Source organism: Chaetodon trifascialis, chromosome 11 (assembly GCF_039877785.1).
Source record: "Chaetodon trifascialis isolate fChaTrf1 chromosome 11, fChaTrf1.hap1, whole genome shotgun sequence".
Taxonomy (NCBI): domain Eukaryota; kingdom Metazoa; phylum Chordata; class Actinopteri; order Chaetodontiformes; family Chaetodontidae; genus Chaetodon; species Chaetodon trifascialis.
In genome coordinates, this window is record NC_092066.1 from 8,518,538 (window position 1) to 8,529,377 (window position 10,840).

Below are 10,840 nucleotides of genomic sequence, written 5' to 3' on the forward strand. Positions count from 1 at the left end.
GAGTCACTAAACAACAGCAGGTCTATAAATAATAAACATGTCTTTTGTGGTTGCTGTGGTCCTGTATAAATTAACACCACAGATGATAACTATTGTCATCAATGATGAATGACGTAATGTTTGACATCTTGCTCTAAAAAATATCAAAAGTGTTGCCAAATACTGTTCTGTCAATCAACACATTGATAAATCGACTGAATGTTTCAGCTCTCGTACATAAATTACTTGATACTTTGCAATACAGTGGCATAATCAAGCAAGTGTCGGTCTGCACCCTTTAACTGATGATTTGGAAAACATTATTCAACTAAAATAATTCAATAACACTTCACAAATAACATCTTGAGAGCCTCGGTGTCCACAGAAGTTCGGGTTTCTTTTTTCTTGCTCTTTTGTTTCGTACATGTTGGTTCACGCCGGTATGTGTATCATTTCCTACAACACTTGAACGTTACATCATCTCCCATTGAATGGTTTTCCCTTGTGTCCAATATGGCCGACATCACAGGCTCAGATTGAGAGGAAAACACACCACCTGGCTCAGTACCAGCCAGATAAAGATGCTCCTTTCTATCCTCGTTTGTATCACATCAAATCATGTGAAAAACAAATATCTAACTTGTGTGATTTAGACGTAAATTGCGACGTTGTGTCGTAACGTTTAACCTTTGAACCTTATTCATGAGCAGGCATCTGGCGCCCTCTAGGCTGTATGAAAGGATGAATGGGTTCAACGTTATGTACTCACGCTTCTGTTAACATTAAATATAGGCCTGCAGTTAATGGTGTATAATAGCCTATTTAACTTACTGTGGCATTAGTCCCATAACATTTATAAGGAAAAATAGAGTGGATCTCTCTTTTTGTTATGGACACTTATGATCACAAAAAACTATAAAAACTACTTAAAAAAGGCTGGTTTTCAGGGGTCAGGTTGAAATTGCATCTTAAATCAATTTGTAACAGCTAAAACAATAACGACACTTTGACAACATTGATTGCAAGAAAGTTGGAAAAAGTAAATAAAATCAGAATGCAGCCATTTGTAAATAAACTGTGACAACAGTTTTACTGTTCCTGAGCTCATGCAGTAACATCCTTTACACAATCATGTGTTCACAAAGTGGTGAACGTCGCTCCATCCTCGCTTGTGAACCACTGAGCCTTTCCAGGATGCTCCTGTCACTCATGAGACTATCACCTGTTACCAATGACCTGCTCCTGTCCAACTTCTTTGAAACGTGCAGCTGCATCAAATTCAAAATGAGCAGATATTTACAAAAAACAATTAAATTAATGAGGTTGAACATTAAATATATTGTCTTTGTGCTGTTTTCAGTTGGAGTAAATGTCAAGAACAATAAGCAAATTATCACATTCTGTTCTAATTATGTTCTGCATAGTGTCTCATCTTCTTGAAAATGGCCTTGAACACTGACGGTTCAGTATGTGTGAGGTGTTCAGAGCTTTTTTTAACTGATTCTGAAGGGCTTTGCTGACCCCTACTGACTCTGACTGCACTGTGCGCAGGCGGCTCCGCAAGTGTCCCCTGGGAGACATCAATGAGGGGACACACACACACACACACACACACACACACACAGAAATCCTATTGTGATTCTTTTAGTTACATGTGTCACCATTTTTAATAATGACATCACTGTAATTCCCAATTCCTATGTACTTTCAAACATCGGCCTAAAACATTATATATCTGAGTGATTGGAGCTCGCTCAGGCGTCAGGTTGGATGATTTTAATCAGAGATGTATTTCTATGAAATCAACAATAAACAGGGTTAGCACAAGCTAGGTAGGCTTTGGTAGGCTAATTAGATGACTTCAGATCCTTTGAGTGGTACCTGAGGTTAGTGTGAGCGAGGTGTAGCTGTAGTCATATCAGTGGCCCCCAGCCCGGGGGTCGACACCTCTCCAAGGGGTCACAAGATTATTTAACGTTTAAAACGGCAAAATAAAACCATTTATCACATGAGAAAAAAGGTTCATGGAAACTGAAAAATTTGAAAAAACTTTCACACTCACTTTGAGGGGGGGGGGGGGGGGGGTGCTTTTTCCAAAAAGAGTTAATGTGCTTAAAGGGAGATAGAAACACTTTTTTTTCTGATGTCATGTACAAGACAGGAAGGTGCAGAAGATGAAGGAGGAGAAGAAAAAGAAGAAATTATTTCTGCTGTCAAAAATTTCTGAAGACCTCTCCATCTCTTTTCTTCTTCGTTGAGGTTTATTGCAAACAGTTTTGCTTTTTGGTTCTCACTCTACACTGTTTATTACATCCATGCATGACGCAGCCTCCTTTATTTGCTCCAGAACAGCTGATGGAAACGAGCCTTTCCTTTTCCTTTTTGTAACATTTCAAAAATGCTTCAAATTCACTTGAAACATGGCTACTGTTATAGTATTTCTTGTTTTGCACTACCATGTCATAATTTAATGAAAAAACATTTCTTCATCATAATCATACACTAAAAAGGAAACACACATTACTTCATTTTAGATTGGTTGTCATTTTAAATCTTACATACGGAGGATAAAGGGACAAGATATTAAAAAAGTGGTTCTGCTACACAATTTAATGTCCATTTTTGGACTTTTCTTGAATATTTCTGTGAGATACTGAAGGTGCTGCCTGTGCAGATCTCTTCAATGAAACAAACTGAGATGATTGGGGGGAAACTCAGACATCCAGTCTGTGGCAAGGGGTCACAACACTGCTTCACTTCAATGGGCCACAAACAAAAAAGGGTGGAAAAAACCATTAAACCAATAAAGTTCCATTCGCTGTCATTTTTCTCCAAACAAAAACTCGCACTGGAATAATCTACAAAGATAATATGATCACAGTGGATTCTACACACAGATCTGTCTTGCAAATGAGATCATGATGTCAGTGAGATCACTTGATTAAATAAAGGTTAGAATAGAAAATACTTCAAATATCTGGAAAGAAATCCAATTACAATATGTTGTCAGATGAATAACGACAATAAGGAGAAAGCATGAATTATTTCTGGTTAAGGCAAAACGACCAAACGTGAGCTTTTTCACTCATCTGCTCCTCTCTCCCTCTGGGTGCCCTGCGGATGACGACTGAACCGCATGTCTCTCTTCTCTCCTCATGATGGCGCCGTTTGTCCAGGCTACTGAGCCGCATCCACACCTGCTGTAACAGGCCTCATGTTAGCGGTCTGCTCCAGCTCACGCATATGGGGTTTAAGTTGTGCTCTTCGCTGGAATCACGCCCAACGAAGAGGAAGATGAGGATAGGCCCCTTCGCGCAGTGACTGGCTCTGTTCGTCATATTGCGTCAGAGTAAACAAAACGCTGACGTGAGTCTCTCTTTGGCAAACTCTTCAACTGCTTGGTGAGCTATAGGTCTGAATCAGTGATGTGCAGCGCCAAATCAAAAGGTGCGCTGACCTCGGCTTGGTGACTGCATCGAGGGCCAATACAGGATGGGATTAGATTTTCACACGGGCGTCCAACCCTCCAAATTAAAAGCCTGAGAACTGGCATCCTGCAACACTCTGCTGCAAGCCATCAATCTTATATGCGTATTAATGCCAAGTTTATACTTCACTGCATATTTTTCCACTGGATTATTAGCTAATAATAAGTAGCACATTACAGAGAAGTCGCAAGGATAAAGAGGTTCGACTGAATGCCAAAAAATGCGCCAATTTATGCCTCATCAGCCCAGAAGAATTAGGCCCGACTGCTTCTTGATTAGCTGCCACATACAGCACAGCGTAGCCACAAGCCTTTTCTAGTCTTTTTCGTTTTAGCGCATTTATCAGTAAATTATAATGACACACACAATTTCAGAACAATGTTGGAAAAATGGGTGAATGGCTGATAAAGCCACGTAGGCTGAAGCGCTCCGATGCGGCACCATGCGTCACCAGCCCGCGTTCAAACCAGACTACGTGCGTCCTTCTTATTTCGACAATCTAATGATTAGGCCGAGGCCTTTAGCGCTGTCACTGCATGGCCATTAAAAGCCACCCCCCCTCCTCGACATCCAGCGAGCAATTATTGGAAACAATTAGAAAAAGTTACTGTAAGTACAGAAAGCCGCAATTCGAGACGAGTCGTTTCAGCACCGGACAGCTCCCGACTCCCCAGAGGCCTTGAACTTGGTCAGCGGAAGCCTGATCCGCACTCTTCCACCCAAACCATGCAGTCACACGAAACCACCACCAGCACCGGCAAACACGATCATTTCCCAGCTCAGTCATAATCATAAAAGCCTAATTGGAGTTATTGATGACGCGTTGGAGGGGGTGGGGGAAGCCGATGCGGTCGCGGTGAGGGACAAATTGATTTGTACTGGCCGTCACATCGTCCTGAGCAAAAGTTCATGAATTCATGTGTGCTTTCACCATTTTTTTTAAATAAGAAAGTTTGGAAGTAAACTTCCATCTTAGGGGGGAGGTGGGGGGGGGGGGGGGGGGGGGTGAGTCTGACGGATGCATTGATGAGGAAGGAACTGTACTTTTATATTCCGGGAGGCAGACTTGATGACGTCTATAGCATCCTTAATGTGACTTATTGGAGGGAGGAGGGAGGGAGGAGGGGGGGCAAGGCTTACGATGCACGGATAAAAATCCAAGGCAATCACAGCACAGGACAAAAGTTTTAGAGCAACGATATGTAGACGAACATACGTCGCACTTTCCCACCGAGTTTTTTTGTTCGCCCGTGCGACTGGTTGAGTCTTATTAATTGTGTCTAAAAGTGAGATAGGCTGTTCTGAGGGGAACATAAGGAGACGACGGAGGCGCTTCAGCCAGGAAAGAAGTGCCGTGAGAAAGATACCGTCTCTCTCTCTCTCTCTCACACACACACACACACACACACACAGCCTTCCACAGCCGCGCCCGGATCGCATCCTACAGCACAGCGCTCTCCCTGCTTCCCTGCTATAGGTATGTGCTTTATCTGCGGATTGTCTTAAAACTCGGAGAAATTCATTGATGGAGAGCGAGATAAAGTAATGGAAAACAGTCTTCTTCTTCTTTTTTTTTTTTTTTTCCAAACCCTGCACTGCATGGAGATCTGCTGGTGTTAATTACTTTGGCGCTGCATGCCCAGGATTCGGTGTCACAGTTAAACTTTTGCGAAATGGGACGAATAAAACAGGCAGAGGTGTTTTGAGTGTGTGTGCAAACGGACGCTGCGCTTATTCCAGCTCATTTCAACAGGCTCATACTCGATCCAGCTCTGTAGTTTGTAATAAGAGAAGTGGCACAGCATGTGAATTTGGTAGAACAAAGAGCCAGCGTGTTGTTTCTGTAGGAGTGACTAACCTGTTTAATGTTACCTGTTTTTTTTTCCTTCATTTTCTGACAGCATGGCCAGTTCGAGTAAAGCGACTTTAATCTTGCTCATCTACGGAATCTTAATGCACTACAGCGTCTTCTGCACACCTATCGGACTAAGTTACCCTAAGATTAGGTAGGTGTATGCGCTTTATGCAAACCTGATTGTATTTTCTAATTCATTCATGTTAAACGCTGCTTAACACCATTTTTGTTCAATGATGCTATTGCATCGTGATTAAGGAGAAAATCTTACTTAAAGATTTGGATTTGGGCACTTTTATTTCAAATAAGTGTGCGTAATTGCGCACAAAGTATGCGCGAATTTTTAAATCACAGATTTGAGAGACATAACATAGGAAAGTACAGTAATTTCAGCACGCACAAATGCAAGTGTTGTGTGGAAAATGGTAATGGAAATTGCGTAAAGGTATCTGTCCGGTGGGACGGTTCGCAGAACTCTCCTTATTAAAAATGAGAGTGCAGTCAATGCCATGGATAGCCCTCGGGATGACGGTGGACTGGCGTCACCAAGGAGAGGCGAGGCGAAACGAATAGGAGAGCTCCATCCACTTCAGATTTATTCCCTTTTTTCTATGAAAAGCATATCCGTAATTTGGGCGTGGTTCGTATTGATTGTAAATTTTCGCTGCTAATTTCAGCATTCTTTTGATAAAAAATTGGCTCCTCGCCCACACTACAAGCGATCATTTTCACACCCATTGTTTCGATGTTTAAATAATTAATGAAGCTGTAGCCTCCGTTGAGAGCAGCAGCATCAAGTTGGAATTAAGAGCACATTTTCCCGATGGGAAAAAAATCAATTTAAATGAAAAATAAAGACGCACATAATTAGTATTTTTTTGGATCAAATTGAAAAAATTCGTTTTCTGGTTTTATTTAAAATCCTTCAGCTATAATATTTTTCCTCCTATCTGCAATGCATTTAACCTCCCACTGCTTTTAGAGACAGATGCAGACATTTTGGCATTCTCTCACTCCTGCGTCCCACTTGTGCACAGATCAGATTTGTGATGAATGCTCTCCCTCTTGCAGACTTGAAAACGACGCCTTCGATGAGGATGGCAATTCATTATCCGACATGGGCTTTGATAGCGATCAGATTGCTATACGAAGCCCACCATCCCTAAACGACGACGCGTACACTCTCTACTACCCACCAGAGAAGAGGTAAACATGCTTCCACACCACAGCCAAAGCCTCGAGCTGGATTCCGTTTTAATGACTCTTTTGCGATAATGTTTGCTTGGTTTGTTATTTTTCCCAGAGTTCCTCATGTTATTTGTTCAGTGTTATTTTCATACCGAGTAGCCTAAAATGTGGGTTGCAAATACTGTTAATAATCAAGAGAAAAAGGTCGGCAGATATGGAAGCAAACAGGCTGTGTGGAAAAAAAAAAGTAACAGCACCTGATGTGATTGTGGAGCTGCGGGTGGGTGGGGACATTTTAGGCTACTTTTGATCATTTTGTCTGCGCTTTTTAGTCACTGATGATCTATGTGTTTTGGCGTTTTATCATCTCAGATCAGAAAGGCATGCTGAGGAAGAATTAGATAGAGCCTTGAGGGAGATCCTGGGTCAGTTAACAGCGAGACATTATCTGCATTCTCTGATGACAATTCGTGCAGGGTAAGGGCATTTCTTATCAGCGTTCACCTGCAGTCATCATCCTTTCTGTTCCTCCGCTGCACAGGTCCGGGCTGCTGCATCCCTGTCTATCATTTTATGTGCGTGTTTTATTTATTCTTTCAACCTCACCGTGTCTAAAACGTCTCGACATTTTCATTTCTTCCTTTTTTCTTGTTTTATTTCTTTGGTGGCGTGGCACTGCGTTCATGATTCGTGTCCTCCCCTGAGAAAACAGGGTCAGCTTTCTGAGAATAAAATAGCCCACTACGATTTATATGACATTAATCCATAAATCGATTTTATTTGCCCTAACGAAAAACCATGCGTCAGAATACGCAATGGGCTGCAAGTGAATAATTCAGAACTTTTCTAAAACGCTTAAATCACTGTTTCTTTGACAATGTCTTGCTTTGCCGCCGATTAAAAAAAAAAAGGATAAAAGGCCCATAAATGCATTATTAATGATTGCAGGCAACTTTGCATCATGGCAAGATGAGGAGGATGTCCAATCAAACAAGAGCAGAAATCTGTTGAGGAGAGACAGGCTGCAGCTTTAACTCATGTCTTTTTTTTTTTTTTCTTTTTTTTGCAGTGAGGACAACAGCATGGAGGACGAGTCAGAGCCCTTATCCAAAAGACATTCAGATGGGATCTTCACCGACAGCTACAGTCGCTATAGAAAGCAGATGGCCGTGCAGAAATACCTGGCAGCGGTTCTGGGAAGAAGGTACAGACAGAGAGTTAGGAACAAAGGACGCCGACTTGCCTATTTGTAGCGTTGTTCAAGCGCCCAAACTGCCCTCCTGTGTATATACATCCAGTCGTTAAATCAAAGTCATTCAGATATATCTGACCAACCAGTGGATTGCGCCTGTGTTCTTTCAACATGTATTTATGTATGAAGTAAAGCCATTAAAATGAATATTTTAATAATAATATCGTTTTTTTTTCTTTTTGTACAAAAGCACTTGATACCGCACAGTTATACTTTGTGGACCAATATTTTATTTTCATGTTAAGATGTTGAAAACAAAACAAAATGACTTAAAAAAAAAAAAAAGAAATCAGAAAAAAAAAGATAATTGTGCACCTTCAACGTTATGCGCTTGAAATCTTTAAAGGTCATCTACATATGCAGAAAATAAATAGATTTTAAAAAGACAATCAAAGTATTGAATGTTATACTTATTTTTGTAACCAACGTTCTATTTTTTTAGTGTTGTTTGTTTTCCAAACAGGCCCAAAGAAGCAGTGAGCATGCTATGTGAGGCATATCCGGCTTATCCTAAATGATAGATGTTGCCCTTGTCCACCCTTCATCTCGCTCCCTTAATGGGAGCTCTGTGGGTTTGTATAGCTTGCTGCCCCTCCAGGGGAATTCAGATGGCTTCTGTTGTGCAGCCTCTCATTTGATGGATAACTGATTGGCTTACACGGTCATTCATGTAACTGGTGGTAAAATCCAACCCTCTTTTAAACAGAAATTTAATTGCAGGCTTTTGCAAGGGCATTATTGCCTTTACTAAAGATAAAGAAAGCACTCCAGTTGCTGTTAGGAGTATGCGGCAAACACTGCTTGCTCACTTGCCTCAAAGTCATTTACTGCAGGAGACAGATCATGCTCCAGAGGACTGTGTAAAGAATGTTCCATATGTGTGTGCATTATGTACAGTATAGAAACTACACACTGCACATATTCATCTCAATGTTGTCTGTGTTCAGTCAACGGAATTATTTGGAAGAATGTGCTTCAACTGTTGATTTGGGCAACCAATATTCAGGGTGGACCCAGGACTTGTAAGATGCGGGAAATGAAGCATTTCTTTTTGACAAGAGGAAAGGAAAGGTAGCATCTGAGTTAGAGTTAGGAATATTTATCTTATTACATATCTATTGGTGCATGTGGAAACGGACACCTTGCTAATTTTGCTTAGAAACTGCATGCCATCGTGCTTTTTTGGATTGTGCTATTTGGGAGGTGGGCTGTGCTCAGCCTATTTCAGCACCACTCCCCCCCCTCCTCAGATGTGTTGGGAATGTGAACAAGGAGGGCTAGAGGTGGTGGAAACTGGTACTGCACTGACTTGTTGAATTTTTACCTCCCTTGCTGCTGTCATTGTGGATATCATAAGATAAGACACTGGACCCCGTTCTTGCTGCTTGCCTTTGTCCTGGTAGCGGTTTTTAGAGATTCTTTTGCTTCTAGATCGCCGTGCTAAATAGTTGATTTGCCAGTGCCGTGGTTCTTTGTTGAGACGAAGCCAATCTGTGTTAGATGTCTACTGGGGTATGTGCAGTGAGGGTGTGATGAAGAGATGATGTCGAGTGAGAGATATGCATGGAGAGGAGGAGAGAGCAGGAGACAAAGAGAGATGATGTGTGCGTGAGAGAGGATGCAAAGTTACATAAGAGACAGCAGCCACGTCTGAGAGAGGCTGTCGCACCTGGATACAGAGACAAGAGGCGAGAGCACCGGCGCCTGTCCTCACCTTCCAAAGTGAGATCAGGGTCAATGAGTCTGATAGGAAATATCAGATGTTGAATTCCCTTCACTTTGGAACCAACAGATGGAATAACAGTATGTGAGCGAAGCTGGACGAGGCCCCTCTGAGTTCACCTCTCAGACTACAATTGAGCCCTCCAGCAGAGGGGTCTTCCCACTGACTTTTATTAGGGAGATATCTTGTGTATTTATTCAATATTATGCAAATGCAGCTTTATGTGCCCCTGCAATCAAATCAGTGGCCTGCGTTTCCCAATAGAAACTCTCAATCCACTCCTTCTTCAATTTGGCTTTATCCTACAGGCTCTGTGTGAATGTGTGTGGATGCAGACGTTCGTAGATCCGTGCGCATTTGTGTTTATGTGTGTGTGCGTGCGTGTGCATTTGATGTTTGTTTGTGTGAATGAGCGAGTGAGCGCGCATGCGGAGGTGGAAACAGCTTTTGGCTTTGGTGCCTTGCTTCGACGTGAGAAAAAAAGAAAAAATAAAAAAATTCGCCACAAGTGACAGATGGCAATTTTAGTGGCCCTACAATGCTGCAGTCCATTAGCTTACATTGAGACTTCCTTTTACTCTGTTTAATCGCTCGGCTTAGTCTGCCCCAAGAGTAGTAGAATTAGGCTTTCTTTTAAAGCATGGCCAATGATTCATTGATTAAAAAAAAAAAGAATAGAATTTATATGTAGATGGAGCAGGCAATGTGTGTGTGTATGTGTGCGTGTGCATGAGTATGGGGTGTTCAGTGTCTGTGAGAGTTGTGAACAATGACCAGTGTTTGTTACTGTTGATTATGAGGTGTTGTTGATTATTTTGATATTGGTCAGTAATTTATTAATCAGAAAACAGCCCCTACATATTATTTACAACTATGTGCATCACTATCTAGAATAAAAGGGTTTCAGAACATGACAGAGATGTTGTTCAGATCATAGAAAATGCCTGTTGTTGATATTTCTGAAAGCGCCAAACGCCTTACTTCAATGTTTAATCTCTTATCTATCTGAAAACAATGTGTTTTAAAAGTGAACCTTAGTACAAGTGACATCGTTATACACACAGGAGTCCTTATATGGGGTTTTACGTTTCTCAATGTTATGAAAGTGTTGTAAGATTTGTATGAATAAATTTTTGTAAACAACATTTTCTAATCAATGTCTAATCTTTGAAATACATCATTTTTGAGGTGATACATGTGTTGTTAGCGACAGTATAGTGGTGGCCTCGCCTCACATTTTGACTTCTTACATCCCAATCAGGCTTAAATCTACCTTTAAAAGTTGAGTTTATATGATCGCCAAGGGCCACATAAAGACCCAAACAGCACAAAGTTCAAGTCACGTTACAGAAAAC

At 41.4% G+C, this 10,840-nt stretch overlaps 1 protein-coding gene across 2 annotated transcripts; it reads left to right on the top strand.

Moving 5' to 3' along the window:
- The first annotated feature begins 4,590 nt into the window (after positions 1-4,590).
- adcyap1b (adenylate cyclase activating polypeptide 1b) lies at positions 4,591-10,630 on the top strand. 2 transcript variants are annotated; one of them, XM_070973836.1, is made up of 5 exons: positions 4,645-4,944; positions 5,369-5,473; positions 6,394-6,528; positions 6,883-6,987; positions 7,580-10,630. In XM_070973836.1, exons 2-5 carry the CDS (start codon positions 5,370-5,372, stop codon positions 7,761-7,763), a joined length of 528 nt encoding a protein of 175 aa, XP_070829937.1. In that variant the 5' UTR covers positions 4,645-4,944; position 5,369; the 3' UTR covers positions 7,764-10,630. The 2 variants fall into 2 exon arrangements, with proteins under 2 accessions (XP_070829938.1, XP_070829937.1); XM_070973837.1 differs by lacking the exon at positions 6,883-6,987 and having other exon boundaries at positions 4,591-4,944.
- The last annotated feature ends 210 nt before the right edge of the window (positions 10,631-10,840 follow it).

Excerpts from the sequence above, each read along its gene's own strand:
- adcyap1b (XM_070973836.1), top strand. The coding sequence starts at position 5,370 with ATGGCCAGTTCGAGTAAAGCGACTTTAATCTTGCTCATCTACGGAATC. Across the intron at positions 5,474-6,393 it reads CTAAGTTACCCTAAGATTAG|ACTTGAAAACGACGCCTTCG; the intron begins GTAGGTGTATGC and ends TCCCTCTTGCAG. Across the intron at positions 6,529-6,882 it reads TACTACCCACCAGAGAAGAG|ATCAGAAAGGCATGCTGAGG; the intron begins GTAAACATGCTT and ends TTATCATCTCAG.